At 44.6% G+C, this 20,878-nt stretch overlaps 1 protein-coding gene across 1 annotated transcript in view; it reads left to right on the top strand.

Annotated features, from left to right (window-relative positions):
• LOC146204259 (cell adhesion molecule Dscam1-like) overlaps nucleotides 1-20,878 on the top strand; it is a 541,302-nt gene that overhangs the window by 469,764 nt on the left and 50,660 nt on the right. The window contains exon 9 of the mRNA XM_084589211.1: nucleotides 2,931-3,065. Coding sequence (XP_084445337.1) covers nucleotides 2,931-3,065 — 135 coding nt within the window. The remainder of the gene's footprint in view (nucleotides 1-2,930; nucleotides 3,066-20,878) is intronic.

Below are 20,878 nucleotides of genomic sequence, written 5' to 3'. Positions count from 1 at the left end.
AACGATAGGAAGAAAGGCCAGGGGCAGCTTTGTACATTATTTACTAAGTACAAACGGTCAACGAAGTTTCATCATCATCATCATCATCAGCAGCAGCAGCAGCCTGACTATACCCACTGCAGGGCGAAGGCCTCTCCTATATTTCTCCAATTAGCCCGGTTATGTGCTAGCTGCATCCACTTGACCCCTGCGAACCTCTTAACCTCATCCGCCCACCTAACTTTCTGCCGCCCCCTGCTACGCTTTCCTTCCTTTGGAATCCAGTTTGTTACCCTAAGCGCCCATCGGTTATCCTCTCTTCGCACTACATGTCCTGCCTATGCCCATTTCTTCTTCTTGATTTCCACTAGAATGTCGGTAACTTGAGTTATTTCTCTGACCCACTCTGCACGCTTCCTATCTCTTAATGTTACCCCCACCATTTTTCGTTCCATAGCCCTCTGAGTTGTCCTCAACTGAATTAGAACCCTCTTGGTTAGCCTCCGCGTTTCAGCACCATACGTGAGTACAGGTAAAATGCAACTGTTGTATAGTTTCCTCTTGAGTGACACCGGTAAGCTGCTAGTCATAATCTGCGAGTGCTTGTCAAATGCGCTCCATCCCAAACTTATTCTTCTTGTTATTTCCTTTTCATGGTCCGGATCTGAGGTTACTACCTGTCCTAAATAGACATATTCGCCTACTACTTCCAGTACTTCGCTACCTAATGTAAACTGCTGCTCCTTCCCGAGGCTGTTGAACATTACATTAGTCTTCTGCATATTGATTTTCAAGCCTGCCTTTCTACTTTTCCTGTGTAGGTCATCAATCATTATTTGCAGTTCATCACCCGAGTTGCTTAGCAAGGCATCGGCAAATCGCAGATTTCTGAAGTATTCTCCATCTACCCTTATCTCTAACTGCTCCAATTACAAGTCTCTGAATACTTCCTCTAAACAAGCTGCAAATAGTACTAGGGAGATTGTCTCCTTGCCTAACACCTTTCTTTATGGAATTTTGTTACTTTCTTTATGCAGAACTATGGTTTCTGTGCAGCCACTATATATATCTTCCAGCACTTTCACGTACGGCTTGTCTACCCCCTGACTTCGCAATGCCTGCATCACCGCCGAGGTTTCAACTGAGTCAAATGCTTTTTCGTAATCAATGAATGCTATGTTTACTTTTTTCTTTGAACGAAGTTTACTTTTTTCTTTAGCACAACTTCGCGACCATGTTTAAAACCACGGGGGTTCGCACTTCTATTTCAGCTGACGAAATTATTTATTTTCTAACACCGATCATCGTCCCATTCATCACTGCCATGCTGGAGCTACGCTGTGCTCATATGAAAGCCAGTTTGTGGTTAGGCGCGACCTCTATTTCCTCAGGCGAATAAGCTTAACCGAAGCGTCGAGTATATTTCCCGCCTAATACTTCTCTCTGTCTCTCTCTCTCTCCATTCTTGTATACTGTGTGTAAAGGCATCGTGGTCCCAGCTCTTATCGCCTGAAGTCCAACATAATTTAAAGCGAACCTTCAAGAAGGAAGTCCTGTCGGTTTTTTTTTTATTAATATTAGTGTCAAGAGGCGCTCAAATCAGGATCGAAATTATTGTAATTCGTCAGCGATTCGAAAGTAGAGCACTATCAATAACGGTATAGAAACGCGCTCGCAGAATTGTGTCTAAATATTAAATCAGCTGAAAACGTTTTGCTTGCTGGCCACTTCCATAGCATCCTTTCCTGTACTCAGCATATTATTCTCCGATGTCGATAGAGAGATTTAGCTTACCGTGATCCGCGATCCGCCACCGTGACTCTCTACCGTGCGTGGGCGGGGCGCACAAGCTGATTGGTCCCGACGCGGCAGGTCTATGTGCCGACATCCAGTATCTATCGGCATCAAGGGATCTGGGCATGTCCAGTGGAACTCGCGGTGGCGGATCACGGTTAGCTAAAACTCTCTAATGCGAATGCGGATGTCTGACATGTGCTCGCTGCTTAAGTTTTGCCGGAGAGCGTCTAATAATTTTCCGTCACTTTTTTATTTCATTCAATAAACCTTCTAGTTCATTATTTTTCATACTGCTCTCCGGCTCTGCATAATGGAAAAGCATGTTTATTCTTTGATAGGCACGATTTTTCCGGCTCTGTCGCCATTTCCCTGGTCTTAGGCAAGCATTGATCATTCATGAAACGACGTTAGCCTTATTAAATGTGCGCTGGGAGAACCATTTTGAATTCTTGAAAAGGAGCGTGGAACAATATCGACCGCAAGGCCTACCCTGGTTTTACCACGCTAAATCGCCCGTACAGAGTCCGGCGCGAGTTGCCTTTGAGAACACTTTCTTTCTCGTCTTAAATTACCGGGAAATTTAATTCGGAATACACCGACAACTGTTTACACTTCTTGTTCTGTTCACATCGAGTTTGGAGTCTTGTGTGATAGCGATTATTTCATGCTGGAATGCATTGCTTTTTCGCTCAAACTGATTGAATTTTTCATTTGCTACGGCTCGGTCCTTCCTGAAGTGATTCATCCGAAAATAATAATAGTGCAAACGAAAAGACTGAAGCCTCCATTTGCTTGCACGAGCTCAGCTAAGGCACCGAGGTTGATAAGAAGCACAGCTCGGTTGATTTTCGTTAATAGTGTGCGCTATGCTATGGAAACTTCTTTTTTTTTTTTTTGTCTGTTTTCGGCGTTAATTGTGTTTTGGCGCTCTTTGGCCAAAGATGCCCTTGCGCCATAAAAAATCAGTCCATCATCATATTTTCGGCATTAACTAGCATTGAGCTCCACGTTGGAACATCCGCGTAAGTAACTATCATCTCTGGAGCAAGCACATCATATTGCACTGTGTTATTGCACTGTGTTAAGTAGTAATGCGTCTTTATTTTTTTTTCTGACGTATATGTGATGTGAGCTCATTTCATTGGGATCACCAGAGGTTCCCGGGCCACCAGTGAACGTCAGCGTGGCCAATGCGACGGGCAACAGCCTCTTTCTGACCTGGGGAGAGCCTTTCCGGGGGAACAGCGCCATCACCCGGTACCTCGTGCAGTTCCGTGAAGCCGGCTCAGGTGAGCATGCTGATAACAAATACAAATGCAAGCAGCGCCTGCCAAGGCACCAGTACCGGCACTGTTTTAGACTTGTTACACGACGGGCACTGACTTGCTTTGGTTCCGGCAGACACCATATCACTACATGCGAATAAAATTCACACGCTCATAAGTGTGTTAATCTTCCCACTTCTGTGCCTTACCACTATGCCTTACCACTTCCCATATTAGCGCGTGAATGTCACTTCGCAGCGCCAAATTTGCAACCAGTATAAGAATTCCTAATAAGAGAGCTTTAGTTTAGCGTTAGCGTAAATAGCAGTGCTAACGGAAATAAAGTTAGCGTGCTGCAAAAGACTCACCCTCAGAGCGAGTTTTAGTATAGCGTTTAGCAAACGGTACAGAAACTATTTTACATGAGGTATCAGCGATTGAAAATATATTCGAGGTGCTTGCTAGCGCCGCCTGGTAAGCAAAATGTTCACTGAAATGAAGACGTAGGTTGAGCCACAAGGAGCCGAGACAATCTAACTTTGAAGTCGCGAGTAAAGCGTAACGTTTAGAAGCAGACGAGCGTCTGTGGCGCCTGTGGAAGCAGACGAACCTGGAAATGCTCGCCGTCTGCTTTGGAAGCAGACGCGCGAAACGTTTAGAAGCAGACGAACGTCTGCTTCTACAGGCGCCACAGACGTTCTGCTTCAAAACGTTTCGCACGTCTGCTTCCAAAGCACAGACGGCGTTCTCCTTCAAGCGCGGCGCACGGCCTCTGAACTGCACATTCTTCAAGCGTCTTTCAACTATACCGTCGAGCGTCTTGAATGGTTCATGATATCCATCGATGTTGGCATGGGTGGAGTACGAAGAACTGTATCTAGGAGTGCATGCTCACATGCTCGCTCACCCTGACTTGTTTGAAGCCGACAGTTTGGAAATCCCCCAGCAAAGCAGAAGTGGGCTAACGATATGCCACTGCCACTCGAAGAATGGTCAACTGGATATATCGGCTGTGGACTCTGCGCTGTTCAGGTATCCGTTCCGGTTTAAAAAGAGAATTTTGAGCAACTTTACAACAGGCTTGCTGTGCCAGACACTTTCACCAGCGCCAAAGGCGTTAAGGTTCTTGGCCGACAGGAGCTTTGTATTGCACTAAGGCGGATTGCGTATCCCAACAGCCGGTGCGATGTGGAACCTATCTTCGGTCTGCATTCATCAGTGGTGTCCAACGTCATGGCTCAAACTATCAGCTACATTGTTGGGAGTTTTTACAATCACAGCTGGCTGACGGAAGCAACAATCACAGTTAGCTGACGGAAGAATTCGCAGCAGTGAGTATTCAGACAATTATTATTATTATTATTATTTTTTTTACTGTTGTGTACGCTTTGAATCAAAACTGATAGCACGTGAAAACCAGCCATACGCAGACCACGGTAGATATACAGCAGCTGTTCCGGTACTCGAAACAGCTAGATTCAGCTTCCGCACTTCTCGCACCAGTGCGGCGTCGTCATGAGCAATGAAACGTACATGAAATTTCTTTTAAACCGCACTCCGACTCTGGCGCTGGACATTTTGATTATGACGCTTCTCGTCTGCTCTCTTCTGCTCTGAGGATTGATGGACCTATGCTACGAGCAAGACCGACTGAAATACAGACCTGCACAAAAAACAGGGTCCTATGGGACCTCGTGCGCCAACTTTCGTTACCTTTCTCGTCGTTGAGGGCGCTCGGTTGACCTGTTCGTCTGTCGTTTTCATCATCATCAAATCACAAATTAATACAAATTAATATAAACAAACTGTACCCAAATTAGAAAAAAAAAGATCTTTGCCCAAGTTATATTTCTAAAACTTTGCCTTTTTGTATTTTAGCCGAGAGTGTTTATTTTTATAATGTTTTTCTCTCGCCAGAAGACATACCGCGATTCCGCTTTGTGCGACGGCACTGCAGTTACTCGCTGCACATGCGCAGAACAGGTGCTTGTGCATTACAGCGTGGACAGATAAATAAACTATAACGACGAAGAAAAATGACAGAACTAATAGACCCTTCTTATTAACAGGTTTACAGTAGCGCCAGGTTACCTGTAGTGTTCGTTCCCTAGCGGCGAAGGCTATGAACTAGAAGGTGCGCGCTGGAGCAGTGCTATCTGGGCAGGTCTGTATTTCAGTAGGTCTTGGCTACGAGGACCCCGCTTGCATGCCCCTTTGAAGTGAGACTTTTAACATTTAAAAGATGCAATGCAAACTTGACAGCCAGCTCGATATTTTTCGCAAATTATAATTATACAGTAGCCAAAATTAGTAGTAAAATATAGCAACTGCCCAAACGAGGCTGGAAACCAAATTCGCTGCATTCAGAGCGGTTGCATCGGCGTAGGCGACCCAATTAGGCCTAGGATTATCAGATTCCAGACGAATCTCAACAGCAAAGCTTCTTTACACCCTGCACATTGTCGTCGAAGCATGAATAGTGAAAGCGAAAGACGACAGTATCAGTAGCTGCTCGTAAACGTACCAACCGGAACTGCAACGACTCTTTCTTCGTTTGAAGCGGACGGCTGCCCGATCCAAGGATGCCGCTATGTTTTCACGCTAAATACGCAAAAGACGCGCTAACTTCTAAAAATTGAGTGCATGCGCCAGCGCTATTTTGCTGTTAGCGTTCAGCGCATGCGCATTTCAGACCCGCTATTTCGCTAATCACGCAATCCCCGCAAACCCCGCAAAACTAAATCTCTCTATTATCTCTTACAGAACAAATTAAGGCGAAATATAAGGCATGAACTTATATTAGGCTGCACTGCTAATTAAGTGCTATAGGAATGCAGAAAATAGTCCGTTGGCCAAGAGAAGACACGAACAGAATGGTAGTTGCAGATATATTGTCGACGTCTCTACACCAATGTTAACAAAGCGCCGCTCTACCGAATGAAATGCGTCAATGAGAGCTCACATTCATCTACAATTCTAACCACTAGTATACACAAATACTAATACTGACTATGATTTACATTTTTTCTTAATGCGTCTTTGTTTGTGCCTGGAATTCTGTTGTTACAAGTTTCTGATGTTACAAGTGGCTGGTTTCTGTGTGCGCCAAATTTTAGCTGCGTCTTACCAGAGTACAAAATATATCGTATACTGATGCCCTGAGGCAATAAATATCGACTAAAAAAAAAAAGGAAAAAAAAAAAGGAACCCGACTCTTTGCGTCGTAACTACTTGTGTCGGTTTTTCGTGTGACTAGTGCAAAGGTTTTCAAGGAATATGTCCTCGAATGCATATATATAGCACGTATGGGGGCTTGCATTCCTGTGTGTGCTTGATTTCATGACCTGCGCTGTTTGCATTCACACATATATGCGACCCCCACTGCTTCAAAGCGATGATACCCACTATTGCCACCTTTCGCAAAGACTGCCATGAACGCACTTGGTTGGTATAATACTACTACCCTTCCCGCCGATTATTTCTCATTTATATCACCACCTCCATCACCAAGTCAACCCCAGCGCTGGTGTGACGCGGCTTTCATTACGCCTATCACAATGGTCAAACTTCCTGTATTCGTGTTTTGTTAACTTTTTACGTACAATAAAACTTAAAACTTAAAACTAAAAAAAAAAAAAACTGAATCGGAGTATAATCCGGGAGCTCCTGGCTGCCCATCACCGACAAGAGCGAATGCCTGATACGACTGACATTTACACCGACTCTTCGATTACAAGCTAATTTGCATCTATGGACTGGGTATGCGATGACAACTCTTCCCTTCAAGGCGCTTATGTCTGCACCTACCTCAAGGTATACCCCTCTTCATGCTGAACTCCTCGCGATTTGGGAAGCCTTGTCAGGAGTGACTTGCACCGGAACTGGTTCAATGCGTATTCGTACTGATTCCTATGAAGCTTACAAGGAAATCGCTTCTCCGGGTTCGCAAGATGCAACTGCTACGGCCATACAGCGCCTCCTTAAGCTTCAACTCGCGACCAGAACTGTCGTTATTCAATGGACCCCAGGTCACTCGGACGAATCAAGGGGCAATGCGGCGGCATACACCGCGGCTGCCTTGGCAGGTGGGATGTCCACATTTACTTCCCCACCCACCTTGCTTCATCCTTACTCGACCTTGGGCGAGCAACACACCCCTTCTCTTGCCCTTATGCACTATACACGGACCAGTCTTCGTAGCCTCTGTCAACATCGCATGCAGGTGGCCACACCAGAACCACTTTTTACGCGAAAAACCCACCTCACCCGAAGTCAAGAAGTCTTCTTGAATAAGCTCATCGTCCATGCGGCTACACACCACGTATTGTAGCCCGCTGGCGTCAGTATACAGGGAAAATGATGCGGCATGTCTCATCTACTGTGAGATTGCCCTGCTTTTTATACTGGACGCTCCGAGATCAAACCCTACCGCCTGAACTACCATTCCCTTCTGGAAACTGATGCTAACACACAGATGATACTGGCCAAGTATGGCTCCCTTAGTGGCCTGGTCAGAGCAATATGATTTGAGGGACGACCTGTGCAAACAATGAAGATTCTGTCTACTCCCCTTTACCCCCATCCATGGCCATGAGCCTTCTGATTCAATAAAGCGCATTCAATCAATCAATTGGAATCGATGGTGTAGTGCGTTCACTTTCGGAGACCACAGAGCTGAGAGGACCTTTTGCTACAAGTTTAGCACCCAAGAGATTTGATAGTGCGGAAATTTCTCAAGTAAAATTCCTTCCTCAGGGGCATGGAATAAGGTATAATGGAGTGGAATTTACCACTTTCGAACACAAGCTCGAAAGTTTAACTGCCTTGCATAAGCTCTTGTCGCTGTTAGGTAGGTGCCTCAGGGAATTACTTTCAGTGGGGTTTTGTTCAGGGAATAAGCAAGCGAACACTGAACTCTGGCGCGTGGTAGCGTTATCATTCACTCATTGAGGCTTTTCATAATGTTAATTCACTGTCTGCATTGCCCGAGCCTACGTCTTATGCTCCTCCTAAATCGATAAAGCTGGTCGCTGCCCATATTGGACACGAAAAGAAATTGATATTTATACATAGGGAATAAACTTGCTGGACAGCGTTCCCTCTTTCCAATGCAGTGCATGAAAAAACCGCCGATAGCAGATATTTCTGCTTCATAAATGCGAAGTTTTTCGTCGCCTCCAAATGTTGAATTTCACCTTACTCTGTCGTAGCCGTGGAGCGAATTCGCTTCTTTTGCGGGAGAGTGAAACATTATTTAAAACTTTAAAAAGACATCTAGTTATGTCAGTGCTAATTAGGCCGAATTTAAGCTTCGTATACGATGCTTTTCAAGAAGCACAAGCTGTATAATCGTACTTTTGTTTTTTTCTGAGACGAGGTGATTGTTCTGTTCTTGTCATTTTGCAGGCGGTAGTCAGCAAGCAGTAGATGAGACAAAAATAAGCTAAATTAAAGCAATTAATAGCCCCCGGTGAGTTTCTAACCCACGGTGGCGCTAACAGGTCAGCTTCACTGGCCATTGTATTACACTGTAAAAATTGTGTGTGAAATTACAGGCATTTTTTAAGAAAATTTCTTTCTCCGTTCAGGGAATATCTGTTCTACTTCATTGACCGAAATACGTTCACGAAAGAAAAAACTAATTTTCTGTTTCCCAACCGAAACCTTGATTGAAAGACAAATAATTTGATATATCGTCTGTTCTATTTTCTACCGGAAGCTGATTTTTACTTGAATAGTTGGTGAATGCTGAATAGAAAGCGAAATGGTATGACAACCCCGAAGGCGCTGTCCGGCGATCAGCTGCGCAACAATTTCGATTCGAAAGAAGATAACTAGTCCGTTATAGATAGAGGTAGTAGATAGAGGTCCGTTGTTGGTAACTATAAGCATATATAAGGCCAAACGAGCAGGGAGGTTGGCTCCGTGCAACAGTGGTATCTGTCATACATTTTTCCACTTGTCTTTTCGGTGGCTACACAACGGCTGTTGCGCGGCCAACTTTATGGGTGCCATCGAGTATTGCCAGCGCCGAGACATATTTGTGAGATGGAGTCATGGAGTTAGCAAAGCTTTCGCCTTAAAAATGGTGCTCATTGAATAAATTGGCGCTTAACGCAATTTTATTGTTGTCACAGGCACAAAAACATATGAGATGAAAGACGAGTAAAAAAAATATATACATATTTGCATCATTTATAATGCAAACATAACAAGAAATTTTCGTCGATTTACAAAATTCTATCAGTTGTGAGCAGAAAAAAACTTTAAAATCACAGCAAAATCATAAGCAGAAAATACAGTAGAGCAGAAAATTTCTGGCAGGACAGCTGCCAGAAAATGTCCGTATTTTTCAACAAAACTTTTTACAGTGCAGACCACTACGCCATCACCGCAGCTGAACATCGTGCTCGTTTTTAAGAGCAAGTTGTTGTTTTATACAAAATACACCGCTATCGCACTAATCACAAAACCGAAATGATCGCCGAAATGTTAGCTGACGTAATTTACATTGGGCTCAACGACACTAAATCCTCCAACGTTGTTTTCCCTGAGAGCTTCTGCAAACGAAAAGGAGTTCTAACAAGGAGATACACCGTGTATCCCGAACAGCGAGCTGCTCGAGTTTTATAAGGTGTAACATCCCACTGCGATTAGGGATATGACGACTGTCTTAGTGGAGGGCCCTGGAAACTTCGTCCGCCTGTGGTTCTTAAACGAGCACTGGCATCGACAGCCCACGGGCGCCTTGCAGTTCTGCTTTGTTGAAACGTGGCCGCCATGGCCAGGATCAGCAGTCTAGCGCCCTAACCACTGAGCTATAGCTGCGGGCCGAACAACACGCTGCAAAAACCTCTGCGCCAAGTTGCTAAAGGCATTTTGAATTTCGGGGGGACGTTTCTATATTTTAAACAAGTCACTTCGTTTCCGGAAATCACTAAGTTGATTATTTCGCTGTATTTTATCAGTCAGGAAAAATATCACCTCCTCTCCCGCAGGTCAGTAAGAAAATTCGGTCATCGTGATCTATAGAATTGACTGATTCAAAAATAGCGCAACTATATTACAGTAATTGTAGGTGGGGTAGTGGTTTGTTTTTTTGCCGAAAATACAGGGCTCACTGAGAAAAATCGCACGAACGCGAATGTGGACAGGTCCGACCGCATGAAGTGCACAAGCCTGTCTGTCGTATGAATTACGCGGCGCTTCATTTGCATGTAAAGTGAAGTAGGAGATGAGAGGGAAGCGAGAAGGAGGAGCTTTGATTGCGCCAGTAATGTTTAATCGGCGAAATTTTATTTTTCAGCGAATTTGATGTATAAAATCTGGCAAAAAGGGAGTTTTCCAATTTCGCGGAGTATTCAGCCTTCTTAAAACAATAAAGGAGCCGACATAGGGATTTCGGGATCGGATAGAGGGAGTTGTTACGCCATTGAACATCACTGACACACATGGAGTCCTGCAAGTGGCTTTCACCGACTTGAGCCAGTTGCACCTGCAATCGTCATGCTTGCAATGGGAGACCAAAAGCAACATGCCGCACCTGTCGACGAGCCCACTCGCTTGTGCATCTATTGGCATTACCGAGAACCATAACTGTGATATGGCCTTCAATTCCATTGTCACTTCATCTCACCTGTTTTAAGGAACACAAAACCGTTAACGCCCAGCTGAAAATTTGCATCCTGCGCCGTGAGCACACAGCCTTCCTTTTATACTGCACGCTTTCACACTAACGCGCACGTTAAAACGATTCCAGGCCAGTGGTTCTGTTTTTTTCAGCCATGAAGTGGGGCATTTACAACGCCCAAAAACATAAAAACATCCGCTGCAAAAAAGAGAAGTTTCATTTTTACCTCGGTCCCGCCTCTGTGATTCAGTGGTTAGGGTCGATCGACTGCTGAACCCAAGGATGCGGAATCGAATACCGGCCGCGGCGGCCACTTTTCGATGAAGGTGCAAAGCAAGGAGCTCGTGTGCTGTACGCTGTCAGTGCACGCTCAAGAACCCCAGATGATCGAAACTTCCGGAGCCCTCTACTACGGCATCCCTCGTAGCCTAGGTCCATTTGGGACGTTAAACCCCATAGACTTGCTGACATTCTCACTTTGGAGCCTGAATATGCTGCTACCTGAAAACATTTAATGTACTCTGTCCTATCAACCACAAACGTTTACGGCATGCGGAATGCAAAGGGAAAAAATTATTTCGAAGCAGACACGCAAGCCAAGCGCCTGAAAAGTTCGAAGTTGCATGGGAATAAGCATCCTCCATCAGCTGGTAAAGTTGCTTTACTTGAACCTAATTCGTGCGAACTTGAAAATTTTAGTTGGCCCGCTATATTCCCAATAAACCTTAGAATCCCTCAATATGAGCAAAATGTTTAGTTAACCCTGAGGTGTCGATTTTGATGTAAAAAAAAAAAGCGCCCAAACTCATCTACCAAGACGACTTCCGTGCAGCCATTAAATTACAAACTCAGCTTCTGAACATTTAGTCCAGTCGAACCACTGGATCTCTCGCAACGTTTCACCAAGATAATAAAATCTTACATTTCAATTAGTCAGCTTATATTTGTCGACTCAGGGGTCGAATTCCTGACGTCAGTTGCGACGTCACGAATCAGCACTTCATAATTTGGAGAACCGCGTTTAGCGGCACCATTTTAAGCCTTTCTTTTCACTCGTTTATGATTTCGGTGCTTTTAAAATCTATCGTACACATATCGCTGTAAGAAAAACACTCCAATGAGCATCGCATATCGTTTTACATTTTATGAGCCAGTAAATATGCTCATAACAAAATCATTATGACATGTTACAAGGAAGAATACATTCTGAGTGGCCGCGCGCGGTTATGCTGTTTTCTCTTTTGACCAATTACTCTATGTTGAAATGTGTATATTTTACGCGCTTAAGAAAGCTAATTATCGACCGTGGCTGGCTTTATACGGTATGTTTATTGATTTAAATGTTGTTGATTTTGGTTAAATCGGACGCATAATTGGTACTTGTTTTGAATACAACAAGCGCGAAGTTTTGTTGTCCCACAGTGTTCAGTTATTTAAAAGGCACTGAATACGAACCGTATTTCCGTTTAAGCTAAAAAACATCGCACCAACATCGTTCCCATTACGAGCTGTTCAATTCGCTCTCACCGTACCACATGCTAGCCATCTCGGTTAGTTCACTTGGTAGAGTGACTGTCACGGCGTTGCAGTTGTTCCGAGCTCGAATCCCGGACCAAGGCTAAAGTCCTTAAACTGCGCAGTTTCTGTGGAAGCTGTTTTCTTTGAAGCCGTATGTCTGTAATTTGGTGAGTGCTAATGATTAAATACCCCCTTTTTATGGATTCAAAACTCGTCACAAAAGGGCTTGTTCTGACAAACTGCTCACGTTTCAGATCATGCATATATGTTGAGGAAGCTTGAATCTATATTAATCGAATACTTTTTTTTTTCTTCGGACACCTCAGTTGCCACCTGGACGCGAAAGGAAATGCAAAATGTCGAAGGTATTATCTGATAGAAATACGACAGCCACTTGACTGACAGGTGAAGAGAACGCTCCTCAGCGCGAAATGCCAAGATTAGAGAGTTTTAGCTTACCGTGACCCGCGATCTGCTACCGTGATCCGCCACCGCGCGTTCCACTGCGCATGCCCAGACCCCCCTTAACGCCGATAGATGGCGCCACATACTGAATGTCGGCACACAGACCTACTGCGTCGAGACTACAGTGTTCTAGAGTCGAGACCAATCAGCCTGTGCGCCCCGCCCACGCACGGTAGCGGGTCACGGTGGCGGATCGCGGATCACAATAAGCTAAACCTCTCTCACAATAAGCTAAACCTTCCAATGGCTATAAACGGCGTGCGTTCCACACGGCCAAGGGAACGCACGTGGCTTCAAACAAAACTTTTTCGTTCCACTCTCTTTGATTGCACCTTTTCTTACAAGGAGAAGTTTTCTGTACTCTATTGTATATAGTTCAACATCGCTGCGAAGAAAAGCAGTGAACGGAAGTGTCTCTGAAGTACAATCGTCGTTGCCACAGCAAAATATGAGCTTACCTCCCGCATTCAAATAAGATGAAGCAGGATTATGGAGCAGTCCTCGCGACGGTTTCGGCGTTACTCCGTACGGCAAACACCTTGCGCCTGCACGAGCATGCGGCCTTCTAGCATTGTTTTTACGCTCGGCAGAAGGAGCCTTCCCCACTGGCTTATATATTTACGACCCAGCTACAACGCGCGTCGACATCCGCCTTTTGTGCACCCAGGACAAGGAACGAGCATGCGAGCGCCATCGTCTACGTGCACAATGCCCCGCACTCCGAACGACACGTGTCTTGTAAATTTTATGAGAGTGCCTCGTTTGAAATGTCGCCTAAAGTATGCAGCGAAACGAAATCCCTCCTGGTCACTTTTTTGTTTGTTAGTCACTTCTATCCCGGAGCCTCTTCGTATTTATTCGTTTGCCTTTGGGACAAAGAGGAGACGTGGCAGGAAGCGTTCATTAAAGAAGAAAAAGAGAGGGAGTGGGCAGAATATTAACGCGCCGAGTCGGTTCTCTCGCATGCATCTTTTATTCGGCGTAATGGGAAATGCGGACGGCGCCGCCAAGGCACTCAGCGACTTCAAATTAGCTTTCGCTACATAATGAATCATAGCAGACCGCGACGTACAACAAATTCAGAGAACTCTTGCCCGCGTTCCTCATCCGCCGTCCCGTCAGAGCTCTCATCGCAGCTCGGCCTACATCATTGTTTATGAACGCGGCTGCTGAGGAAGCGGAAATAACCGCGGGGGTTGTGCCAGCCGACTACAGAAACGCGCCTGTTAGCACCGCGCTAAGCAGCCAGGCTGTGGCGGCCGAGTTAAACGGGGGCCCCAATGACAGCGAGAGGCGCGCAAAAGAAGAAAGGTTTGAAGAGGAATATGTGAAAGAACGGAAGTAAAGCACGCCCGCTGCGCGTTAACTTGATCCAGCCATTTCGTCGGCCTCGTCATTCTAATGGGATTTATTCTACTAGCGCCAATTAGAGTATTTACAACACACTGGCGATTCCGCCGCAGCGACAAGACAAAAATAATAGGAAAGGGGAGGGGTAGGGAGGAAACAGAATTCAATCTGGACGTCTTCTTCTGCGCCCTCTCCATCAATCTCTTTATGAATGAACATGGGTTTGCTCCGCGCGAATACCAGCGAAAAAAAGCTGCGTTCGCCGATAGCTTTGGTCGTGTTTCTTGAAGCTTATTCTTTTCATGTGTCGTCCTTTTTCATTCCAAGCGGGCGCAGGTGTATCGATCAGCTATCTTCTAGCTGAAAAACACAAACTATGCGAGGCGATGCCAGTAAAGCGTCGTAGAGAACGTAAAATTGCGAAATGTAAAAAGAAAGAACATTATTATAAAACAGGGGAAACAAAGTTCCTGGTTCGCCGTTCGGGTTGATATTGGAGTGAAAATATATATATATATATATATATTTTTTTTTTTTTGTTTAGCGGTAGTAACGAATCTTGCATAATTTACGCTAGTGACCCGTCATTCCGAGGCACGGGCCTAGCCACGCGCTGCTAGCGGTGGTATTGGCGAAACGAGAATGCATAATGGGCTTCGTGGGCTATCGCGTACACAATGGGAATAATTTAGCGCACACGATGCTCTTTGCGTTGCTAAATTAAAGCCTCACTTTATTTCCCCATCCTTTCCGTGCGCAAGTAATACCCTGCCTAGTTCTCACTGCGTATATACTTAACACAAAGTTAATTTTTCCTCCAATTTTTGTAGGGCTTTTCTGCATGTTGTTGATCACGCAGGAAAACTACGTACGTGTGTCGAAATTATGGGGAATGAGTTTTCCTATACTGTAATGTTTAGCAATTAATTACCTGAACTAACGAGGCTGATTGGGAAGCTGTGATGGCTAAGAGCATTGGTGTTGTCGACAAAAGCTGACTCCCTCTACTACGTCTTTCTCCTTTTGATCACCTGGCATTATTTGAAATTCTTTTCTCCACTATTCGTATATCTGGCCGGTGTTGTAATGAGGAAGATAGTAGGTAGTCAGACCCATAGTACTGCACCACCTAATGCTATAAACCGTTTAATCGAAAAAAAAAAAAAAGCGCTGCATCATACATTTTTATTCAGTTTCACTTAGCCCGCAGCAGACTCTGATAATATTCCCCAGCATTAGCACATCGACGGTGGTACTCTTGTCCACTGCTCTCAGTCGCACTCAATATCAGGGCGGCCCGTACGAGAGGATTTGTACCCGTAAATTCAGCAGCGATATGACGGCATACGAGCTTCCGAGGTGGCAAACATGCGTACAGTTTCCTCTACCTGCGTTCTAAAATAAAATCAATCGAAGCATAAAATCAAAGCACCCATACGTTGGGCAATAAATAACTGTATAGACGCGCATCTTTCTATATAAATATGCATTCTTTTCCTACCACTGGCGAGTTGTTTCTCCTTCTACTTTGGATTTAATTATATTTCCCCCTGAAATTGTTTGCAGTACTAATTCAGCGCAATAGCAAAAAACAAATTAATAAAAATAATTCTAATCCCCTACGTTTCCTTAACCTCACCTACTGTCAGCTTCTTTCCTTCGTGCATCATAACCAATCCCTCATTTCCCCTTCAATATTCTGCTTATTATATGGCGAGTGTCTCGATTCTGGCAGCCTTGAAGCCATAGGTATAGCGCAAGAGAGTTCTCGCACAGCCTCCCCTGTTGATCGCGTTACACGTGACACTCGCGGTACACAGGATGTGCCAATGATGAGGGTGGCACTGGAGAACGCTCTCAAGGTTAGATTACAGGCAATATTAATACCCAAGAAAGTAGAAGGTTAGACAGCCGCCGATGTAGGATTTAATTTTAAGAGCACCGGACGCAACATTCTGAGGTCGTGGGCTCGGTTCCCATCATTGGCGCTTTGTTTTTTTTCTTTCACTATAAATATAATTATCTTTCACCCTAAAGTTGATTACAGTACTAATTCAGATTAATAGCAAAACGAACTCTTATTATATATATATATATATATATATATATATATATATATATATATATATATATATATATATATATATATATATATATATATAATTACTGCAGGCATATTACATGTCCAAGCAAGAGAGGTCGTTTACATCAGATGTTATGTAGTTCGAAAACAATAAAACAAAGAATTTTACACAGCGATGAACTGATAACACAAAGAATACAATGCACATATAACAACTTTCATGGTTGAAACTTTAATACAACTCCGAATAAGACCTTTTCACCCCTTCTTTTTTTTTGCCTTTTTTTCTTCGTTTCTGCGCTTATCCATCTCGCACCGTGCCCACCATCGGATTCATAAGTGAGCGCTTCTGTCCAGATCCATCTTGGTCAGCGGATGGGCCGGTGCTGTAAATAGTGTGATGACGGTTTCATGATGGCGTTGGGATGAAGATGAAGCAGCCCCCTGCAATCTCTCTGCGTTCACGTCAACGTGAGAAAGACGCTCTTCTCGTAAAAATGAGAGACAGATAGCTTCATTAAACGTGTAGCTTCGGGGTCGTAAATTTAAACGGGCGGATTGAGTCTGGTGTTCTTGGTGGTGTGGTAGCTGCCCAAACCTTTGCGACGTGAGCAACCTGAACGAAGACCATGTCGTGGGCTCCGGAATCTCTGATGCATTCGAATGCGCCTGAGATTCCCGCGTCATGCAAATTTAATGCTGCGTGACCAGACCTTTTCCTACACAACTGGGATATTCGATACACTTCCAAATTTCTGCATTCGAGCGCTAAACATAACCTGCACTCTGGAAGGATCGCTGTTTTCAGAGCAGAACTTGCACATGGGCAGCCACACTAGCCGTAGAATAAGACGTCAGGAGCAGAAAACGTGAAGGCGTTGCAATAGTGTTAGTGAGAAGTATATGCCGTAGTCTGCACGTATGCTGACGCAACGTGGGAGTTCTGAAAGCGCTAGCTCTCGTCGGAGCCTAATTAAAGCGCTGTTTAGAATTTCAGAGGTACGCTGCGCTGGTAACACAGGCGTGTGAAAGCTACGCCAGTCAGTGCCTATTCCACGCAATAAAATTCGACTGTTTTCTTAACGCCCGTGCTCCTCAAACCTGCATGCCGCCGGCTGTAAAATTTGACGCATGCCGGGAATGATATTGAGCGCATGGAGCCTTCGTTCGGACTCGACCTTGGTTTGATTTGAAAAGAACCAGCTTGCGTCCTGCAGACGAGCTGCACCTACATGCACGTTTAAATAAATCTTAGAAATTGGAATACGCAGATAGCCCTAGCCTTATGCTCTGCAAAGATCGTAGTTCAGTTGGTGCATTTCAGATAACCAGTTCAGAAAAGATCGAAACCACCGTAGTATAAGCTCGTTGCATTTTTTAACTACCGTAGTACGCTTTCACTGGAACGCTGAAGGCCCTACTAGCGGTTATAGTAGGCCAATTCGTAAACAGTTCGAAATGAAGACGCATCGACTGCGTCTACCTAGGAGCAAACAAACGTCCGACGCTGTAATGATTAGAGACACAAATGTTATTTACATTGGCCATCCATATTCTGTTGGAAGTGCATTCTACGTCTTCGTGCAGTGCTGACGCACGGGTTCTGTTTAAACGGCTCTTTGTCACGATCGCACGAACATTGTCATGGCAACACGACAACACTCCCAGACTTCCTAGGAGGCCTCTCAGGGATATTCCTAAAGCCCAGAGAGTATTGGGCTTTAGCTTGGCGATACTTATTTTTCACCAGAATTTCAAATTCACCAACAAACTCGACAGAGTGGTTTGCTCTGAACAGTACGCCCGAACTGATATTCCACAAACAATGACCATTTCGACCAAGTAAAGCATTATTCCACAAGCAAATGTCGATGCGTCTTTGTTATTTGCGGCTTATTCCTCGGGATATATATATATATATATATATATATATATATATATAATATGTGTGTGTGATAGAAAGCGAACTGCATAACCAACCGACATATCAGGCATAGCCAACATTAAGTTATTTCAAAGTACATATTCACGTCGTTACAGTCCACATTGGGTATTGCCGCCAACGAGAACACACTATGGACGCCAAACGATTGCATTCCGACTCCCATTACTTCTTAATAAACTAATTGATGCGAATATAAAGATAGAGTGCATTATCTACACTGACCTCCTCGAAGTTTTTCTCCGCGCGAAACTTTCCTTTCTTTCCGTTCTTAGTGTCCATTCATTATGCATGTGTAAACTTTCATTTGTATAATTAGTGTTTTACAAACATGATTTCAGTTACAATAGTTGTTGTTGTTTTGATGTGTGTTTTCTGTTTAAAGCGAACGGCTTTTTTCATGCTTACATTGAAGTGAACTTTGTTTTTATTTTGCACTTACTTTGCTATTGTTATATAAGTGCCGTCGCATGCCGCTGCTCTCTTGCTGTAAAGGGGGTAGAAACTTTGTCAAGCGTTAATCGCTTTTATTCGCACCTCCTCCATCAGCTTACGATGATGGAAACATTATTATTATTAAGCATATTCTAGGAATCTGTGAACAGTAATGTCAACCGGGACACCCATGAGTAATACCTGTCCTTGCTATCACTCAATTTCCTTGCTACTATCAGCCTCCCACACTGAGAAAGCGATGACGAGCTAGCTGCGCTTATTACCGCTCGCCTGCGCTGCGCTTGTGGAACTCCAGCGAAAACAAAGCGAGCTGCATCCTGTTTTGGCACATGAATCTTGTACAGTAATTTTATCATTGGTAGTCTGAGCACATGCTGTGCGCATTCGTCGCTTCATGGAGTGGCTTCTCAGGACTGCCCCGCCCCTGTGGTGGCGTGGTTAGCGGGCTAGACTGCTGGATCCAATAATGCTGGTTCAACCTCAGCCGTGGCGGCCGCTTTTCGATGGCGATGAAAAGCAAGGCGTCCGTGTGCTGTGCGATGTCAGTGCACGTTAAAGAACCCCAGGTGGTCGATATTTCCGGAGCCCTTCACTACGGTATCTCTCATAGCCTGACTTCCTTTGGGGCATTAAGCATACGCCTTTGTCCAGAGAGGGACGTTTCATGAGGCGCCAGTGCTTCGCCGTGTCTGCTCTGTAAGCGTAACGTTACTTATTGCCTTAAATGATGTGAGTATGAAAGGAAATGCGATAGCACTCGAATTTTCTGCTTGATTCCCTTTGTGTGTTTGCTGCAGCTTCGTTGCTCTATTCGTCAACACATCCCTCGACATTGATGGGTAGTAAATGCAATCTCCTATTTTTTGCGGGTGGGCAAAAGTTTCATTTTTTCTTTTTTTGCACTCCTGTGTGGGCCGTGATTTAGTACTAGGTCTTTACGATCACGTGGCCTCTCTCATCACTGCTTTGAAGAGTCAGAGAATTTCGTCTCTAAAGGCGGCGGAGTTTCGGTGTGACGGATGACTCCAATGCTAACGAATTAAAAATTCAGCAGATAATAGCAGAGAAATGAGGGCTTGTTATGACATGCGTATGAAGGACAAATCCAGCTGTAGTTGAAACCAACAAAGCGTAGTGGCGTAGGGGAATGCTTTCTTTTTTTTTAATTTACATTTTTGTCGATAGGGCATTAGCAGTCTATTAATTTTTTTCCTTGAAAATGACTTATTGCACAGCGAAAAAAATAAGCTACGTGGGCGTTTTATTATCATTATGTGATGAAAATGAGTAGCTTTACTTCTCTTTGAGTTTAATTGCTTCCCTTATACTTCTTATCTTCTCATACTTTCATACGTTCATTACCATTTATTACTTCGCTAAACATTTCACAGCAAACTGCAGAGCATCCTTGCTGCGCATTCTCTTGAGTCATTCTTGGTCATTTTTATTTTTACTGAGTCGTTCTTAGTCATTATGTGATTATCAATGCAGCAGTCATCTCTTTAGTCGCATTTTTGGGATACGTTCGTCCCGTGGCAGCCACTTCCGGCCTTTCTCTCCTTACCCATCCAAATGGAAAGGGGCATTCTCTTCTCTACTTTGTCACCTGTCAAACGTGGTAGGTGGACAGTAGTTAGCAAGTGGTGTAAACAACACTACCATGGTGGACACCACCTTTTCATCACGGTGGGATTTCAGCAGTAACGCATTACAACACCCACATGCAGTTAGTAGGATCCGAACTCACAACCCCCGGATGCCGCGTTCGGTGCTCTATCGAGTGAGCGATGGCGGCAGCTGCTCAGCCTTCTGCTTTCAAACGTATTTGTGCGGCGTGTCATCTAACCTTGAGCGTGCTCACCAGAGCCGCCCTCATCCGTAGGGATGGGTGCACGGTATACAACGTGAGGGTGGCAGCTGTGCGACATCCTTTTATGCCACCTATGACATCGAGACTACCAGAACAAAAGCCTTCGTTAAGAAATCAAACGCTCTCACTGGTAGGCTATACGCAACACGAATTCATACAAACATAAGCGGTTGGACAGCTGCCGAAGTAGCTCATTTACGTGGCATAGGGAAGTGCAGGATTCGGGGCCCCCTTAAGAACTGTGGTTATTTCAGAGCGTCAGCTCTCGTTAGTTTGTTCCTCAATTTCCCGTAGTCGTGACGTACGCAGGTGATAAAATGGAAGAAAAACATCCCCTGTCCTCATTAATGTTTGAGAAAGAAAATGAAAAGTAGCAGAGGGATTGAGGTTGGGAAGCGACGGGTGTTATAGTGGGATGGGAAATTATGGTGAAAGCGGAGCGATGCTTAGCCGGACAGTAGCTTCCACGGGAAGACCCAGAGGATGGCTACCGTGGAAGGAGGTTTGGCGAGCGCCGAGGAAT

Source organism: Amblyomma maculatum, chromosome 1 (assembly GCF_055883805.1).
Source record: "Amblyomma maculatum isolate TAMU_Amacu chromosome 1, ASM5588380v1, whole genome shotgun sequence".
NCBI lineage: Eukaryota > Metazoa > Arthropoda > Arachnida > Ixodida > Ixodidae > Amblyomma > Amblyomma maculatum.
Note: the sequence above shows the minus strand (reverse complement) of the source record. Positions and strands in the feature narration are given on the sequence as shown.